Source organism: Eptatretus burgeri, chromosome 3, assembly GCF_056783735.1.
Source record: "Eptatretus burgeri isolate ZD-2024b chromosome 3, Ebu_testis_v1, whole genome shotgun sequence".
Taxonomy (NCBI): Eukaryota; Metazoa; Chordata; class Myxini; order Myxiniformes; family Myxinidae; genus Eptatretus; species Eptatretus burgeri.
Genome location: NC_140963.1, coordinates 89,671,482 through 89,691,752, shown reverse-complemented (window position 1 = coordinate 89,691,752; position 20,271 = coordinate 89,671,482). Strand labels below are relative to the sequence as shown.

Below are 20,271 nucleotides of genomic sequence, written 5' to 3'. Positions count from 1 at the left end.
CTGTCTCTCTCTCTCTCTCTCTCTCTCTCTCTCTCTCTCTCTCTCTCTCTCTCTCTCTCTCTCTCTCTCTCTCTCTCTCTCTCTCTCTCTCTCTCTCTCTCTCTCTCTCTCTCTCTCTCTCTCTCTCTCTCTCTCTCTCTCTCTCTCTCTCTCTGTCTCTCTCTCTCTCTCTCTCTCTCTCTCTCTCTCTCTCTCTATATCTCTATATCTCTATCTCTCTATCTCTCTATCTCTCTATCTCTCGATCTCTCGATCTCTCGATCTCTCGATCTCTCGATCTCTCGATCTCTCGATCTCTCGATCTCTCGATCTCTCGATCTCTCGATCTCTCGATCTCTCGATCTCTCGATCTCTCGATCTCTCGATCTCTCGATCTCTCGATCTCTCGATCTCTCGATCTCTCGATCTCTCGATCTCTCGATCTCGATCTCTCGATCTCTCGATCTCTCGATCTCTCGATCTCTCGATCTCTCGATCTCTCGATCTCTCGATCTCTCGATCTCTCGATCTCTCGATCTCTCGATCTCTCGATCTCTCGATCTCTCGATCTCTCGATCTCTCGATCTCTCTATATCTCTATATCTCTATATCTCTATATCTCTATATCTCTATATCTCTATATCTCTATATCTCTATATCTCTATATCTCTATATCTCTATATCTCTATATCTCTATATCTCTATATCTCTATATCTCTATATCTCTATATCTCTATATCTCTATATCTCTATATCTCTATATCTCTATATCTCTATATCTCTATATCTCTATATCTCTATATCTCTATATCTCTATATCTCTATATCTCTATATCTCTATATCTCTATATCTCTCTATCTGTCTCTACAAGGTTGTGATGTAGCATCATTATGTGAGAGTGCAATTGTGCCGCTGATGCAGTGCCTTCTGTAGATTAGGGCATGGATTTGTAATTTGTTCATGGTGGTGGTGATGGCTCTCCTACTCTTCGCGAAGGACACCGTGGGATGGTTAACATCCACCAACTAATACTGCCACTTTTTGATTTAGCGGGATGTCATGACGTTGTTTCCGTCTGTAATGTTTTCCAAGTGCCGAAAAGAAGATGAAATTGTGAATTTCTGTCGCTTTCAATCATGTAATTTACTTTCTCCTCATGGTTGTGTTGACGATTCCATCATACTTGTGCACGACCAGTGCTGAAAGGCACAGGTGTTGGTCTATTCAGGAATATTGAAGTGTGGCCTTGTTTTCCTGTAAAAGTGGGTTTCATCTTTGCAATGAGGTAGAAGCACAAGGTCTGTTGCGCTCGTATCGCCTCTGTGATTTTACCACCTCTCCTCCAATCTAGTTCCCTCTCCTCTCTCTGCTCTGTGACCCTCCCCAGCAACTCCAGGGTTTACACGTTCTCCTTGTAATCACCTCCTGGGTAAACTGCCACATGGCAGGCTTTCCATACACTTCCACTCTTTTGTTCCTTGCTTTTCTCACCTAAAGAGCCACCTTCCTGAGTGAGCAACATGCCACCTTAACCGGATACTGTAATTTTTTTTAACGTGATTCTTCACCCTTGAGAGATGGAACTCAAATTATATACACTTATACATTATATAAAAAGTTATGGACGGATTCAGACGAAACTTGGTGGACAGATTGCGTGTGTTATAAGGACGAATTGATTCGATTTTGATGAAGATCCGAATTCAGATGTGGATACGAGAATTATTTAATTTTTATAATGGACTTGACCGATAATCAGGAATTCGAACCCCCATAGGCATTTTTAGGTAAAAGTTGATCAAGATATGGTGTTCGGTGTCAGTGACTGAAAGAAGTGGACACCAAAACATATTGCACGAGGCAGCACGCTGCATCAGGCAACTAGTTACTAGATCAAAGAAACTTCTTCAACTTTTCCACAGTGCTGGACACACCATAAGTTATGAATCAGTTTTGAAGTTAGACACATCTCTTGCCGAAAGTACACTCTTCACTATGCATCCTCAGACTGGTGCTGTCATTCCACCTAACTTGCTGAGAGATAGGTTTGTACATTTCACAGCAGATAATATTGATATAAATGATGCTACACTGGATGGGAAAAAAACCTTTCATGCGACGCAAGCTGCAGCATGGCAGAGAGGGCCGGCTCCTGACTTACTGTTCAGCAATCTCAAGCCATCCAATAAAACCAAGCTTGATGTCCCCACAGCTATGGATGAGTTGATTCCTGTCAGCATCATTGAAGGACATGCAGATGTTACATTCCAAGAAGCTGTACAGAAAGATTGGTACACTGTCTCCGAGGATAAAAGTGTTGACGCTATCAGAGCACGAGCAACTGGTATGGCCTTTGTCATTGAAAGGCAGGACAAAGCCACCAAACCTGGTTGGAGCGCGTTCAATCAAGCCAACAGCTCTGATGTTCATGAAGTGACGACCATAGGTTTCATGCCAATAATACAATCACCTGCCCATGAACTGGACACACTCAATACTGTTGTTCAGAGATTTATTCATGTGTCTTTATCACTTGGACAGAAACATGTTGTGCTGACCGTAGACTAGGCACTGTATTGTATACTGATGGATTTAAAATGGGCGACTCCACAATACAAGCACATCCTTATCCCACGATTGGGAGGGTTGCATACCTCGATTAACTTTCTAAAAGTTATAGGACAACATATGCAGGCTTCCGGTTTTGTCAGAGGTCTGGGTTGAGAGTGGCATTCTGCGTCCTGTATCAACAGAAAAGGCTCTGGAAGGCAAGTCTTACACCAAGGGGATGCGTGCACACAAACTCACATTTCAAGCAATGTGGCAGATCCTCCTCCCACAATTACTTGATCACCTTAAGGAATCTGACAGAGATCTGGGGAATGAAATAAGGACCAAGCATGGCGAAGCACTCAACACTCTTCTGGCAACAGGCAGATTTTGTGACGCAATGGCTGAATTCATCACTCATAGAGCCACAGACAGTGTGACTTTCACATACTGGTGAAACGATATGGAGATGGTAGTTTTACTGCTGATGTACACTCGTGCTCAACGTGATGGCCTTTGGAGTCTTCATCTGTACTCCTTCCAGTGCATGCTTCCATTCTTCTTGCGCTATGACCACACAAATTATGCATCGTGGGGTCCCGTCTATCTAGCTGAAATGCATCAACTCCCGGGTGAGGTGTTCGAGGAATTTCAGCGACGAAACTTTGTCGTGAAAGGTTCAGCTCAGAAGTTTAATCAGGTGAGCCCCGACATGAGCCAAGAGTGGATGATTGCTGTTGGTAAAAAGGGTGGTGGCATTGTGGGAATAACCAAAACCTCATCTGCTCTGAGTCGTTGGGTGTTGTCATACAACTTGAGGGCCCACATTGCTATGAATACCAGGAGGATGTTCAACCTTGGCTTAGACGATCAATTCATCCACAGTGAATCTACCAACTCCAGAAACCAACGTGACAATGCTGATGAGGCTGCAGTTCTGGCAGTGTTACAGAGATTCCATCTCTTTTCTCTTGACTCATCACCAACAGTTCTCCAAAGCTTAGCAAACAAGGACCTGGCTACAAATGATATCCAACAATCTCTGCTCAACGCGAAATCACATGGCACTGATCTTCTCGTATCTTTCGTTGAAAAGAGACTTGTTAGGACGAGGAACATTCCAGGACCTAAATTGCGAGACACACTGCCAAAAAACAAACCCTTGACATTTGCCAAGTTGTATGAGATTGACAAGGCTTGCAGGGACAAAACAAAGACACTTAAGGTGGACAGAAATATCCTTCAGCGTTTGGTAACAGCGTACGAGGCAAGGAGAAATGTGAATCTTCCCAACATCTTGCAACATGAACTCATACCCGTGCCTTTATCTTTGGCTCAACTGGATGGATCTCTGAGGTCAGGAGAAAAAGCTGTCCAGAAGATATTGATTACTGGTGTATTAGGTCCAGCAACCTTGGAACAGGAAGGACACTTGTCTTATTATTGATGGCAATGCCCTCATTCATACCATTGGAAAGCCACATGGAGTTAGTACATTTGGAGAACTATCAGACGTGTTTGTTGAGGCCGTGTTTCAAACTGGATGACACTACTCCAGAATCAACATAGTTTTCGACAGATACTTTCAGCCATCCATCAAAACAGGTACTAGAGAGAGACGGTCCAAAGACACAAGACCAGTTCGTAGGATCATCGAAGGGAGAGAGGTTCCACTGCCGAACAGCTGGTCCAGCTTCCTAGCTCTACCAGCCAACAAGACTGATTTGATAATATTTCTATCTGCTCAGTTGTTAGAGCAAACGCCTTCTGACAAGACCATTGTTGTTGCCGGTGGTTTCACAAGAGATGATGATGTTTAGAGCACCAGCCCGGAAGTGGATGTTGATCTCCTCAAGGCCTGCCACGAAGAGGCCGACACCAGAATGATTGTTCATGCAGTACAGTGTCAAGCCGATTGTATCATGGTGTCAGCCTGTGATACTGATGTCCTCATTATGTTGCTGGCTCATTATGAGAAGACTAACTGTCATTCTCTGTGGATGAAATCTGGCACCGCAAGAAAGCAACAATTCATCCCTGTACACACTATTCAGCAAAACTTGAGCAAAGGTATGGTAGATACTCATCTCCTTCCATGCACGAACCGGATGTGATAGTACTTCATTCTTTGCAGGACATATCAAGAAATCAGAATGGAAAATATTCGAAAACCAGCATGGGCTTCTGAATGGTATGAATCATCCCACACTTACATTGGAAGGAGAGAAGACTGCAGTGAATTTCGTGTGCAGAATATATGGATTATCCGATGTAGAGAGTACCAACAGTGCCAGAGTCATTCTGTTCAAGAAGGGTCGTCCAGCTGAATCTCTCTCACCGACAAACGATGCCCTGCACTACCACATACTACGAGCTCACTATCAATCCTTGGTTTGGAATCAAGCTCATGTTCTGAAGCTGGTTTTACCTGCTCCTGATGATTATGGATGGCAAACAGAAGATGGCCGGCTAAGGCCGAAGCTCATGAGTCTTACTCCAGTACCAGTAGCGTGCATTGAGGTGATATACTGTGGATGCAAGACAGGATGCAGAACAAGCAGATGCAAATGTAGAAAAGCAACCTTGACCTGCACGGGTGCATGCAGTTGCACTGATGGACTGGAACGGTGCATGAACAATGCCTGAAAATCACATCTGAAAACGAAGAATATGGTACTGAATAAATGTCATCCAATCATTGTATTCCTTGAACATATAACTTTAGAAATATATACCGCACGTCGGTTTCTTTGCCCGGGAAGTCAACATACAATAAACCATACTCTTAGGTTCAGGAAATTTTTTGCATTTTTTATAGTGATCAAATATGGGTGGAGAGGCATAGGATGATTACCAGATATTCATAACTACTTCTATACTATTTTGCGTTTACATGCAGAGCAACGAACAATGATATGACATCAGATATCTCAAAAATCCAAACCACGATCCGATCGAAATAGCAGCCATCTTGATTTGCATTTTTCATGCCTTCAAACGCAAATTTCAGGCTGGTAACATTTTTTTTTCAGACTCCTCATACCTCAAATAAGTTAAAAACTCATCTTACCAACTTTTACCTCAAAATGCCTATAGGAGTCTTAAAAAGAGACTTTTTAGATTTTCCGTCTCGTCCATAAATGGTTCTTCACCATCGAGAAATTGGGCCGAAAATGCAATGCAGCACGATATCTCAAAAAGTTGTGGATAGATTATGACAAAAGTAGGAGGATGAGTTGGTTCGGTGATGAGAACAAGCCTATTCGATTTTTGTTCAGGTCCGTATCTACTGTAGATCTGGCCCATCAGTGGGATACAAAACGTAAACTGTTCAGTCTGGCGGAGGTATGCGCTCGACTGAGTGCCATTCTAGATTGTTTTTTTTGTTCTTCCCTTGCTTGCTGTGTGAAATGATGGCCCGAGTGCTCCCACTATCTGTTTGTTGTCTTTTTACCGTTTGTCATCTTGCTCTTCCATCATCCTTGATCTTTTGAAGAATTAATACTTGCTTTATATCTCCTGAATCTTTGAACATGTGCTTCAAGTGTGAGTTTATAATCACTTTCTGGTCTAGACTGCCTAGTGATCATAATACTCAAAAAAACATGTGCTTGAAAGCATCTTGTTTACTATTTTCTCCACTTTTATTCTAAAATTTTTTTTTTTTTTAATCATTCGAAAGAAGAAGATTGGCCTATTTGGTGTTTCCATCTGAGCATGCAGCTTATCACATTGAGATATCTGGTTGAAAGTCGTGAAGTCAGTGTCCTGTGAGCGCCGAGCAACTAACATGAATTTTTGTGAAGTAATTTGCAATCTTCCCCTTTTCCTGCAGAATGTAGTTGCTTGGACAAACCTTGGTGCTTTATACCTGAATAAACGCAATATTGAGGTGAGTTCGCTTCGTAACAGGATGACGTCATGTCGGTGTATGTGCTGTCGTACGAAGTTCAAATCCTATATATTGTGTTCATTTGTTCATTCGCAACTAATGTTCATGCACTGTAATTCATGTGAAACACCTCCAATTGATGTGATGTCCTTGTCCAACGTAATCGAGTACGAGTGTACATGTACATTGTACAAGCTACAGGTTGGCAGGATAGCTTGGAGGTACGCACACTCACCTTTGAGCTGTGTAGCCAGGGTTTTGATCTCGAATTGGCTGTAAACTGTCATTCTGGTGTTTTGCATGAAAGGTCTGTATCCAACACGTCAATGTGTGTGCCGTCTACCGGATGGACGTTTCAAGTCAGAGGACCCAACTGTTAGCAATGGCCATTAATGGGCATTGAAGATCTTTGGTGAGAAGTAGGTGAGTTGGTGCTGGCGCCCTGAACAGATTCCAAATTCTGGCCGAAACTGTGGGTAGCAAGTGGTCTGGTCTTCTTGAACACTAATCTACTTGATACCAGGTTACACGACTTGCTATCTTGCAGTGTGCTTGTTGTCTGGGTAGCAGCTCCAACACTGAACAAATTTACATTTCCACATTGTTCGCATGTAAATATGAACGACTGTCTTCAGCAGCAAAGGACAACCATGATATGTTTAAGCTACTTCAAGAGCCCAAGCTCACTGTAAAGGTAGAAATGAAAGATCAAACACCAGGGAGTTTTTTAATCTGCTTTTTTCGATCCCTTAGCACTTGAAATTGCTCATTCTGTGAATTCTCAAAGAGCCTTCATCCTCACCTGCATGTGGAAACCCAGCATGATGGGCCTCACCCTCTCTATTTAATTGTCTTTATATTGCCTCCATTCATGGTCATATGGTCGAATCAATAGGTTTCCTGTTTCAGTGATTAAATGTCAGTAAATTGAGGGGGGCTTTTTGGTTAATTTTGGAGAATAAAAAAGAAAATCTCAGTTCATTTCTTCATGCATCATCACCATCTCAGGATAACTACAATGGACCTGAAAATGCTGCTTATACACAGCGCTGCCCACTTCTGGTAATACAATGAAGCAAAATGTCTGTCATTTGCATATAAATATTAGCAGTAAATGGAGGTGAGGGAAGGCAAGGCAAGGGGGGGATTCTGGTATTGATGGAAATATATGCAAGTCTCACAACATGCTATTTTATATCCATTTTTTTTCAGCTTGCCCATGAAACCTTCAAGGTTGCACAGTCTGTTGAGCCTTCGTATGTTGCTTGCTGGATTGGGCAGGTAAGTCTAAGAATTCCACTGGCACTTAACGCATCTGTTAGGCCTTGACCTGTCTTGCCTCCTGATAAATAAGAAATCCATACTGGATTCATGGCAACGATAGCTTTGCTGCTGTGGTTCTTGTATTCATTAAGCACATGCAAAGGTTCAATTGCTTTTTCAGGACAGCTATGTGAAAATCAAAACCCATTTTGATGTTCGTGTGCCAGGCTTTAATTGCGGAGAATGTTGGCAGTGAAGAAGCAATGGATCTGTTTCGTCACAGCACTGAGTTGGCGCTGCATGTAAGTACGTGCATTCCTTCATGCAATTGTTGTATTCCTTGGTAGTGGTGATTTGTTTGCTAAAGAATGATAAAAAAAATTATTTGAAAAATATTTGGTTGGCTGTGCTGTTGATATGTCATGGTCTGCTCTCTATGAACAGAAAACCTGACTTGGATCGTTTTTAACCATAAATGCGATTGCAAGATTTCCTTGAATTTGTGGATTTCCATGAAGTTTGCCTCACAATTAGCTATATTATCGAGACTAATGCAAAGTAGATTTGAAGTTGTCGGGGGGAGGGGAGGAGTGAAAAGAGGCATACAAGCCACAAAAGACAGCTCGCAGATGCATAAACAGCAATGCAGTCACAGGTGTCCAGAACAATTCTGATTCTGATCTACCATGCTCTGTTGCAGAACGTCGGTGCTGCCGAAGTGGTTTATTGGCAAGGATTATACTGGGTGGTTTGCCATTGCCTTCCCAGCAGTAGTTAGAGCAAGAATTTGTAATATGTTCAGGGTGCTAGCGATAGGTCGCCTATTCTTCGTGAAGGACACCATGGGATCTTTAACATCCACCAACTATTGTCAGTAGACGGGACGCCCGGTTTAACATCCATCCGTGGGACGGCACATGCATTGATGAATCACCCTGCCTGTGAAGCACCAGCATAACAGTTTATAGCTGGGTTTGGGATTCAAACCCAGGCGAGACAGCTTTGAGGCGAGTGTGCATACCTCTCGGCCATCCTGCCAGATTCATAGAACAATGAGCATGCAATAAAACATGGATACACATAATTATGCATCGCTAAAATAGGTGTGTGCAGGAGTGACAAAGTGAGGATATGGGTCTTTCTTTCACTAAAAGACAGTCCAGATAGATGAGAAGTTACTTATTTTCTCAAGATTGGCAAAGAGGGATGTAATGCTGCATAGAATGGTGTCATCTGTGAAATGATATACAGGATTGGATTTTCGAATGATGAAGATGTGTTGTTGATGTATATCAAGAACAGGACTGACCCAGAACACTGGGTAACACTGACATCAATAAGTTCAGCACATGATACAATTCATCGCAAAGCAATCCATCACTTTTAAGTGCACAGGAAATACAATAAGCGGAATTACGAGGCAACAACTGATATTATGAGCTGACATTTGGAAATCAGGGTGAGGCTCCAGACAATCAAATGCAAAGCAGATGTCCAGTGAAATAGCGTTAACCTCTTGTTTGATGGCATCCGTTTGTTTGACACAGATGATGTTGCATGAGCAAGGTGGAATGACTTGGTCAGAAGCTAAACATACGGTTGGAGATCAGAAGAGTTACTCCTGGAGAAAAGAAGTCTTCGGGTCTGCTGCAATTTTAAACTCCATGCATCAATTTGCTTATGATGGAGAGAAGGCTGACTGATCTATAGTAAGAGGATCAGTCGTGACATCATTATTTTGAATATATTGGGTAAAGTTGGCAATTTTCCCTGATACAGGCAGGTGACGCTCAGAAAATGCCCTGGAAAAGAGCAGAGAAAGAAATGCTATACAGCAGACCCTCCACGTTCGAGGGGTTACGTTCTTGAAAAACCCAATATTTTGCAAAATCGCAATACGCAATGTTAAGACCTAATGGGAAAAATATGGTGAGGGGAAACAACTCTAAAATTTATTGACTTTTCTGCCTCAACTCGTAAAAATGAAAAACAATTTAAATTTTACTTACTTTTGATGATGATTATGATGATTATGATGACGATGAAGGGCAATGGAGGTTATTGAGATGACGTCGACATCCCTAGCTTAGAGTCATCATGATCATCAGCCTTTACAAAGGAGGTGATCTTTGTCTGCTTTGCCTTGTTCTGCATGTCCTCATCGACCTCGGTACAAGGTGCCATGATAGTGTTCATTTCGCGCTTGAATTTCAAGCACCTCTCCATGAAGACGAGCGAAAACCTCTCAAGACATGTTCCTCATTCTGCTTTATCCCAAGTGTTCTCTTTCACGCTCCTCATCTTTATCTTATTTCCCACTCCTCGCTTCAAAACAAACACACAAATAAATATTTTCACTCAAAAAAAAAAAATCATGAACTCGTTCTGCCTCCTATTTCCTTCCTTCGTTCATTCTTTATTTCTTCCTTTCTCATTATCTCCCAATTGCACCAACATTTCTCATAATTTAATAAATTTCCTTCTAACTTTAAAAGCTTTAAATAACATTTTATAATGTTTTATTTGCCGTATTTCACGAAAACCCCACATTCTTTTTCATAAAATTTAATAAATTTCCTTCTAACTTTAAAAGCTTTAAATAACATTTTATAATGTTTTATTTGCCGTATTTCACGAAAACCCCACATTCTTTTTCATAAAATTTAATAAATTTCCTTCAAACTTTAAAAGCTTTAAATAACATTTTATGATGTTTTATTTGCCGTATTTCACGAAAACCCCACATTCTTTTTCATAAAATTTAATAAATTTCCTTCTAACTTTAAATAACATTTTATGATGTTTTATTTGCCATATTTCACTAAAACCCCACATTCTTTTTCATAAAATTTAATAAATTTCCTTCTAACTTTAAAAGCTTTAAATAACATTTTATGATGTTTTATTTGCCATATTTCACTAAAACCCCACATTCTTCTTCATAACTATTTACTGTCACGAACACCCCACAATGTAATTAAAAGACGAGCGAAGACTAAATCGCGCAATATCACACGATAACAAACTCAATCACGTGATAACAGTCCGTGCAGCACGATGTCGAAAGAGCAACTGAGTCTGCGATGGAAGGCGAAGTGGGGCTTTGAGGTGAGATGGAGATGCGGGGTTGTGTATTCCTCCACGTCAGACCATGACAGAGTGAGGGACCCATGCCGTGATCGGCACATTTTACCACAATAATGTAACTGCGATTAAGTGAAACCGCGATGCGGAAACCCACGTTTGAGGTGGGTCTGCTGTAATAGTAAAATGTACTGTCACTTAAGGTGTCATGCTTGTTTAAAAGAAAAAAATCACTGCAGACTTTTTTTTTCATGCCGATGATTACTTATAATAATAATAATTATTATTATTGAAAAGAATTGTATGAGCAATATGTGTTTGCTGCGATGGATTATTAATTTGTCCTGGGTTGATTCTCAGCCACGGAAACATTTGCGATTTGTCGTAGTTGATCTGACAATCTGCAAACAAAGTATTTTCCGTGATGATGATGATGATGAAGAATATGTGTTCTGATCTCATGCACAGATCGAAGGTGCAAAGGGTTATGCACATTGGGTGTGCACCATGCTGCAGGACAAGAGTAACCGCAGCTCTGAGCTGTATCGCTTTAACATAGTGCGCATGAATGCGGTGGTGGCTGCTCACCTGGCTATTAGTGGGTGTACTGGTAAGTTTGGTACATGAGTTGGCACTGATTGTGTGTGGACTGCATAGCCCCAAAATATAAAACACAATTTAGCTCTTTAATATCCTGTCCATCTTCCATTCCTCTTCAAATTTCCTTGTTCTTATAATGTCCTGCTCTTTCATTTACGATATTTGTGTCCAATTATTCCGATCATCTTTTGAGCAATTTTTTTTAGAAACTAAAAGAAAGCATTAATACAACTATTTACAAAAGTGACTTTTGCCTGTCATTAGTCCGACTTCCTGATGAGCCAGTCAGCCTTACAATGCTGGGTTACCTGAGCGAACACATGTCATTGAACCACCAGGCTGCCAAGGCCTACGGCAGGTATGACTTGCTTTTTCAAGATTCTCTATCCCGCTCAGTTATCTTGTTCCTGTAAAGCTAGACTCTTGGTATTTCCTCACGTCTTTTCGCTTTTGCTTGATGGTGTCGACTGTAGCGAATGCTTTTACAAGAGGCAACTCACAATATAAATCAGAAGATGGGAATTTAAAGTTTTCCCCTGGTAACAGGCCAAAAGTCCAGTTTTTTTTTCAAAAGGTATGATGGGATAAGTATGAAGGACATGTAACTGAACCCCATCTGAGGAATCCTTCAATACATGCTGCCTGTGAAGCACAAAAGCAAAATTGTATCGAAGGTCTACGGCTTGTACTGGCATTGAACCCATCATTTCGCTGACAGTAGTTGAATAACATAACTTGTAGGAAATATGTTGCATGACAGGAAAACAATTTATTGAGTCATTATTTGCAATTTTTATCCCCCGCCGCGTGGCGGAAGGGGGATATTGTTGTCACCCGGGTCGTCCGGCTGTCCGTCCGTCTGTCCGTCCGTCCGGCCGGCTGGCTGGGCGTCAACATTTATAGCTGTGAGTGCGATAACTCATAAACTGTTCGCCATATCGATTTGAAATTTGGGTCACACATGTACCACCTGAAAAGGAAGAACCCTATTGGTTTTGAGCGTGGCCGGATCCAAGATGGCCGACTGGGGCGGCCATCTTGAAAAAAATGTTTTTTGTCATATATGGAAAACCGCTTATCTGATTTCAATTATTTTTATAATTATTATCCCCCGCCAACCAACGAAGTTGGTGGAGGATATAGAAATTGGTTCCATCCGTCCGTCCGTCCGTCACATTTAGTTTCCGGAGCTTAATGTAACTACAAATCCCCTCAAGAAATATTTATGAAATTTGGTATACATATCAAACAAGTGGTGACCTGGTGCCTTTTGATATTTAGAGATTTCCCCCAAAAAAAATTCTGTCACTTTCCATGTAAACAAGTGGGTATTAAGAAATAATTGAGGTTAACCTTTGTTTCCAGAGCATAGTTGCAAAACGATTAACTATTTCTTTATGAAATTTGGTACACACATCAAGAATAAATTGAACTGGTGCCTTTTGCTACTTGTCCTCATTTACTATGGTGGGGGATATCGAAGACTTTGTCTTCAGCGGATGCTAGTTTATTTTATTCCTGAAACATTTTGTTTACTGCAAACAACCCAGCATTATTTGTAGTAATATGTACACCTATTTGCCAAAAAAACTATATTTTGAATTTGTTTTATGTTCCCAGGGATCAAACGTTAGGTCTTTCTTCTTTTTTCAAGTTGCGCTATGTATCAGGTTTGTTCTCATTTATGCTTTCTGATGGGTGAACAAAAGTGACAATCAGGAGAAAACACGTTGTTGTACATCTCACTATCTCACGTTATTATTATTATTATTATTATTATTATTATTATTACGATAATGATATTATTAAAAAACGTTGGCTAATTAGTTACGGCTTGTAAGCAGTTATCAGAAGTGGTTTCTCAAATAATTATTACGCTCCTCATTGAGTCATGAGTAATACACCACCGTCAAGGCATAGCCTAGTGTTAAAGTTAACGCCATAATGATGTTCCAGGCCTAATGCCATCTTAATACATCACCATCTTATTAAATCCTTCATCTGGCATTCAGCCCATCACCTACAGATGTCAGTTCGAGTCAGATATATGGGTTATGTTGTTGTACTGCCATCAGCGAAGCGATGTGATGGGTAGAGTGCTGGACACTGGGACGACGTGCACGTCCGTCGAGGCTGACCCTAGCGCTAGATGTCATGCCGTAAATACGTCCCAGATGTAACAGCATAATGACATCCCAGCAAAAAGAGTGTGACAGACAGAGGGATGGAAGAAGAAATCCGGCTACTTTTATTTATATGTACTGGTGCAGGCCCGTAGTTGCGTGCCAGTATGTGCAGCTTCGTTCCTTCGCTCTTGTAAACGACGACTGGATTGGGACATTGTTTCAATTTGATCGGACCAACCGTATCATAAATGGCCATAACTTGGGAAACACCTGGGGAAACATACTCAGGCCCCCCACATCAATTGTGACGATATATCAAACGAAGAAGAAGAAGAAGAATTCTGACGCCCCCTCTCTCTCCCCCCCTCTCTCCCCCCCTAGTCTCGCCCCTCCTCTCTACCCCCTCCTCTCTACCCCCTCCTCTCTACCCCCTCCTCTCTACCCCCTCCTCTCTACCCCCTCCTCTCTCGCCCTTCTCTCTGTAAATGTATTCACAAATGTCTACCAATCACAACAATTAAAAAAAAACACAGCTTTCAAACCCTTGGGAAAAACAAATAAATATTGATTGTGACATCATTGGTGATGTCATAGCACCGTGTCCTGTCATTGGTTGACAGACGTTATTGGTCATTATTGGTTGACAGACGTTATTGGTCATTATTGGTTGACAGACGTTATTGGTCATTATTGGTTGACAGACAATATATAGGTCATTATTGGTTGACAGACATTGGTCATTGTATCACGTTATTCTTTTTATTACTGCCAATTATTCTGCTATTATTATTATTAATATGCTGTTATCATTATTCTGAGATATCTTTGGGAAAAAATGGCATGATAAGGTGGAAGGACACTTCAGCTGCGATATATACACCTTTCCAACACTGAAAAAAGCAATAAAATGGCCGTAACTTGTGAACTGCTCGTCCGATTAATATCAAACCTTGAAAAGGCATATCCGCAGGTCCCCGGCAATATTCCGAGCAAGTTTCAATCAGATCGGACCGGCGGTCATCGAGAAACGGCGTTCGCAGACAGACAGACAGACAGACACACACACACACACATTGCTGGAAATATATATATATATATATATATATATATATATATATACATATATATATATATATATATTCTTACTCATTAAATAAAAAGCATAGGACCACTGGACCTGTAGCTTATCTGCACCCTGGCCTAATGTTGTCACCCAAATTTGGTAGCATTCTGACTGGTGGGTCTGAAGAGGAATATTTTTGAAGGAATTTTATTATATGCGATTTTCCCAAAAGTTGATGAAGTCGGCCATTTTGACACACTTCCGATCTCGTGATTGGCATGACCTCCACAATTTAATATTTCTACCCTGACATAATGTTGCAACCCAAATTTGGTAGCATTCTGACTGGTGGATCTGGAGAAGAAGATTTTTGAAGGAATTTACACCACCGGCATTTTTACACACTTCCAGTCATGTGATCGGCATGGCCTCTGAAATTTAATATCAGGACACTGTCCGAATGTTGTAACCCAAATTTGGTAGCATTCTGACTAGTGGGTCTGGAGAAGAAGATTTCTGAAGGAATTTATGTGTTTTTTCCCAAAAATTGATGGTCGGGCATTTTGAAACACTTCTGGTCAAATGAACGGCATGACCTCAATTTAACATCCCTACCTTGGCCTAATGTTGTAACCCAAATTTGGTAGCATTCTAACTGGTAGGTATGGAGAAGAATATTTTTGTAGAAATTTACAAAGTCGGCCATTTTGACCTACTTAAAGTCAGGTGACTGAAACTTGAGCATTGCAATCCCCCATACCAGTCAGAAGCAGAACGTTGCTGCCAAATTTCAGCCGGATTGGCCCAGCGGGTACCCTGATATCTGCCGGCCCTGATATCCAATTACAAATGGGAAAACATATGAGAGCTTATTGTTGATTTTCAAAAGTTTGCATTCAGCCCCTCAACTACATATAATATAATACAGTGCCTTCAAAAGTATTCACACCCCTTGACTTTTTCACATTTTCATGTGTTACAGCCTGAAATTAAAATGGATTAAATATTTTTTTAAAAACAATTTATCACCAATATACACAATACACCTAAAAATGACAAAGTGAAAACATGGTTTTAGAAATTTTTACCAGTTTATTCAAAATTATGCACAGACAGCAACCTGAGTCAATACGATGTAGAAGCACCTTTGGCAGCGATTACAGCTTCAAATCTTCTTGGGTATGTCTGTATCAGCTTTACACATCTGGATTTGGGGATTTTCACCCATTCTTCCTTGCAGATTTGCTCCAGCTCTGTCAAGTTGGATGGGTAGCATCAATGAATAGCAATCTTCAAGTCTTTCCACAGATTCTCAATGGGATTCAAGTCTGTGCTTTGGCTGGGCCACTCAAGGACTTTCACGTTCTTGTTCTGAAGCCTTTCCAGTGTTGCTTTGGCTGTATGCTTGGGGTCATTTTCCTGTTAGAAGGTAAATCTTTGCCACAGTCTCAGGTCTTTCGCACTCTGAAGCAGGTTCTCCTCAAGGATTTTTTTAAATTTCTTATTGTATACAATGTTGAGGCTCGCAAAAGAGCCAACACAGAGAATGTATAACAATGGGAGCAGGAGACAGAAGCACAAAACAGTGGGGAATAGAAACATTAAGAGATCTGAGGAAGGGAGAAGGATGGGGCTGGGTACACGGGGGAAACAAGGTGGACACTGCAGGGACTTTCAGGAAGGAAAGCAGTGAATTTGAAGGTATTGGGTTTGGGGTGGATTAACAGGGGTAGAAAAGATAATTGTTTTAGATGGGGGAAGATACGAGATGGTGGTGAACAGCTGTTTTGAAGACCTGGGGGAAGAGTAGGATTGAAGAGAGTGTGGGAGTTTGTTCCAAACGTGGGGATAAAGAGGAATGAAAGAGTGAAGGGAGCAGTGATTATTGATTTTGGTAGTTTTACCAGAAAGGGGTTGCTGGCGGACCTTGAGCGCCCTGTGGAAATATTGGCAGGACAGATAGCAGACAGAGCAGGGGGAGCGAGGCCATAGAGGAGATGGTAGAAGACAGAAAGACCACCGACCTTCCTGCAGTGAGAGGGTGAGAGACAGAAAGACTCGGCTTCATTGTGGGAGATACCAATGATCCGAAATGCCTTGGTTTCCACAGCGTGAAGCCGAGAAAGGTGAGAGGTGGGAACACCAGCCCAGAGGGGAGAGCAGTACTCCATAAGGCTGTGGATGAAAGCTTTGTACGTAGTCAGGAGCTCAGGTGGGCCGAGAAAGGACCTTGCACGATGGAAGATGCCCAGTCAATGACTGGCTTTGGAGGCCAGCTTGGAAATGTGGCTTTCCCAGGAAAGATCATGGCAGATAGTGAGGCCCCAACATTTGAATGAAAGGACTTCTTCAAGAGGGTTGTTGAGAAAGTAGATGGGGGTGGGGGGTTCCAGACAGTCCTTTTCAGAGAGACAGAGTGAGAGTGTGAGATTTGTCAGGATTGAAAGACATGTTCCAAGTGTTGGACCAACTTGTGATTTTATCCAGATCTGTAGAGAGTGAAGAGACTACTGCTTACTGATCTGAGGGATGACATAGTATGGCCGAGGGTGGAGTCATCAGCAAAGAGAAAAAGAGGATTTTCCAGAGAGTCTGAGAGATCATTGATGAAAACCAGAAAAAGAACAGGGCCCAGAACACTGCCTTGAGGAACTCCTGCCTGGACAGGGAGAGGGGATGAGAGAACTTCATTTAGGGCCACACGTTGACTACGACAGGAGAGGAAGTCTGTCAGCCATGAGTGGAGATGTCCTTGGACACCATAGGAAGAGAGTTTGGTGAGAATGTGGGACACCAGACCATATTGAAAGCATGCAATATGTCTGGGTTCCCATCGTGTACAGCCTTTGATGCTGCTGGTTGCATCATTGGTTAGGGGTGTGGCTATGCCACTGATGCAGTGCCCCTTTTACCAATACACACTCATTTTGCTCATTTTGCTCATTTTGCCGACCTCAGAAGGATGACAGGCTGAGTCAACCTCCTGGTGTTAATTCAGCAGCCAACGGATTTCAAACTTAGTACCCTAGGATTCCAAGCCACCCCCCTAATTGCAAAGCCAATGGCAGGCATATGTCCAGGTGGATGGCTCTGATCTCATGTCTGGCATTGAGGACCTCCATCCATTGTTGGGAAAGCAGGAGCAATAAGTCCAGGGTGGAGTGACCTGGTCTGAATCCAAATTGATGATCGAAACTCAAGCCATTGGAGAAGAGGAAGGATTTAATGTGGGAAGCGATGATGGATTCCATGATCGAGCTGATAATTGGGAGAAGGCTGATTGGTCTGCAGTTGCAAGGATCTGTTTTGCACCTTTTTTATGCAGAGCGGTAATGTTGCCTGATTTCCAAGCAGATGGCAGATGACCTTGAGCAAATTAGAGGGTGAATATAACAGAGAGAGGGTGAGCAAGAGCAGTCAAGCAGGCTCTTAGGACATGTGGGCTGAAGCTGTCTGGACCGGTTGCAGAATCTGAGTCGAGGTTTGATAGCAAGCTCTCCACCTTGTCAGGAGAAAAGGACATGGAGTGCAGGAACAGCTTTGTGCGACAGGGTAAGGTAGGTGCAGAAAGTAATTGGTTTGGGACACAAGATTTAGAAGTAAACACTGAGTTTCGGCATTCAGCCTTTTCATGTGCAGTGTCAGCTGTGTGGCCATTTGAGGTAAGCGAAGGAATGGAGGGGGAACATACACCAGAAACCGACTTCACTAGACACCACCAGGATTTGGAGGAGGGAGGCAGATTTGAGAGTCCAGCCTTGTGATTTGAAAGATGTTGTTTCCTGGCTCTCCTGAGGGTAGACACACACTTGCTCCGAGCTTTGTGGAAGGAACTGAGATTGCCTTCAGTTGGATTAGCTTTCCATGAGGCGAAGGCAAGCTGTTTCAGGAGAACTGCCTCGCCACAAGCTTCATTGTACCATGGGTGGAAGGAAGGGTATGACAACTGTAGAAGAGATGGGATAAATCTGTGCATGAGGGCGCAAATGTCTTTGAAATAATTCCCAGGACGAGTTGATGTCAGAGAAAGTAGAAATGTGAGACCAGTCTAGAAATTTGATGGCTGCATGAAGTCCTTGCCAGTCGTCTTGAGTGAAATGCCAGACTTGACGGCGCTGAGGTGGTTCTCTAATAACAGCCAGAGAAATGTTTACTTTGACAAACATGTGGTAAAGATGAACCGTTTGGAGCAGAGGAGGAACAGCAGATATTTTCAGGGAAATTGCTCAAAATCGGATGCAAAGAGATGGAGGACCATTGGTTGAGATCCGGGTCGGGAAGCTGACAGATTGTGCTGGTCCCATTGAGTCACACAAGTCTTTTGCTGAAGAGCTATGGCAGGTGAGAGAGGTACCCACACCCAGCCAACTGGCATGATCACAGTTGAAGTCATCACATATGAGGAAGAGAGAGTTGTGAAGAGAGGACAGAAGTTGGTCCATGTTTTCGGCGAGCAGGGTGTAAATGGAGTCATCACTCTTTGGTGCACAGTACAACACACATATAAACATGAGGTGGGAGTGGAGGGAGCCTTATCCCATAGTTATGCCTGGGGGTGTGGGGAGTGAGAGCAGTGCATGGAGAGTGAGGAATTGAGTTCTTGATAGAAGAGAGCAACTCTGCCACCAGGACGAGGCTTAGGTCTGTCATACCAGAGGAGAGAGTAACCAGGGAGAGATACTCGGGAGTCAGAGATGCATTGATGAAGGAAAGTTTCTTTTAAGCAGATTATGTCTGGTTTGTCAGTGGCAACCTGTATGGAAAGAGCTGTCAGGTTTGAGCGAAGGCCCTGGATGTTTGAGGTCCACACTGTTAAGGAAGAGGGAGGAGGGGAGGCTTGGGGGGGAGGGGAGGGCAGGGGAGGGCAGGGGAGGGAAAGGGTAGGATGAGGGAGGAGGGTGGGGGGGTAGGGAGAGTTTGCGACAGTATGGGGGGATTGCAGAAGATCTCACGTCGATGGCCAGATGAGGAGGAGAAAAGGCTCGTGGGTGATGGGTTGAGGTACAGTGGGGAGAACTAAGAGAGGGAGCAGAAGGAAGTTGAAAATTTGAGGAGGTAGAGGGAAGAGATGGAAGAGAGAGGGCAAGGGAAGTAGGCAGCTTTGTGAATGTGAGGGGGGGCAACTTTGAGAAGGTGGGATGAGGGTGAGATTGGAGGGTGAAGGAGTGAGGGGGAGTTTTTGAGAAAGGTGAGAGAGAAAGAGAGTGAAGGTTGCTTTGAGAGGGAGGGGTGAGAGGGAGGGGAGATGAGAGCAGGCATGGTTAAGGGGCAGGAGGGCAATGGGAGAGGTGGGGAGAGGGGGGAAGGATGAAACTTGGTCAGATGCCGTATGGTAAAGAAGGGGAGCAGGCAGGGAGAGGTACAATATTTGAGGAGTTGGGAAGACGGGAGGTGTGATGAGAGGAAAAAGGAAAGTGCATGTTTTGATGTTGAGGAGTATGTTGATGGAGAGAGTGAGATATCTGTTAGGTTGTAGAATGGAGCCCGCATATGTTTGAACACCACACAGTTTGGACATCAGAGGAGCTGATACTCGAGCAGAGGACAGTGAAGAGGTGCTAAGAGCAGAGGTAGGATGAGGGGCAAGATGGGAGGAGTAAGGAGAGGGGATAACAGGTGATGGGTTCTGAGGAGGTAGATTTAAGTAGGTGGGGTAAATTGGCACTTAAGTTGGAAAAAAGGATGATTTATGGAAACATGAACATACATTGCA

The 20,271-nt window shown here is 42.7% G+C and overlaps 1 protein-coding gene and 1 long non-coding RNA gene across 6 annotated transcripts in view; one reads left to right on the top strand and one right to left on the bottom strand.

Moving 5' to 3' along the window:
* The window catches only part of SKIC3 (SKI3 subunit of superkiller complex), a 119,447-nt gene that overhangs the window by 69,656 nt on the left and 29,520 nt on the right, over positions 1 to 20,271 (top strand). For all 5 annotated transcript variants that reach the window (XM_085874432.1, XM_085874433.1, XM_085874434.1 and 2 more), the window contains 5 exons: positions 6,366 to 6,422; positions 7,635 to 7,703; positions 7,913 to 7,987; positions 11,238 to 11,379; positions 11,634 to 11,727. In XM_085874432.1, coding sequence (XP_085730558.1) covers positions 6,366 to 6,422; positions 7,635 to 7,703; positions 7,913 to 7,987; positions 11,238 to 11,379; positions 11,634 to 11,727 — 437 coding nt within the window. The remainder of the gene's footprint in view (positions 1 to 6,365; positions 6,423 to 7,634; positions 7,704 to 7,912; positions 7,988 to 11,237; positions 11,380 to 11,633; positions 11,728 to 20,271) is intronic.
* LOC147030414 (uncharacterized) overlaps positions 1 to 20,271 on the bottom strand; it is an 83,198-nt gene that overhangs the window by 55,503 nt on the left and 7,424 nt on the right. The window lies entirely within an intron of this gene.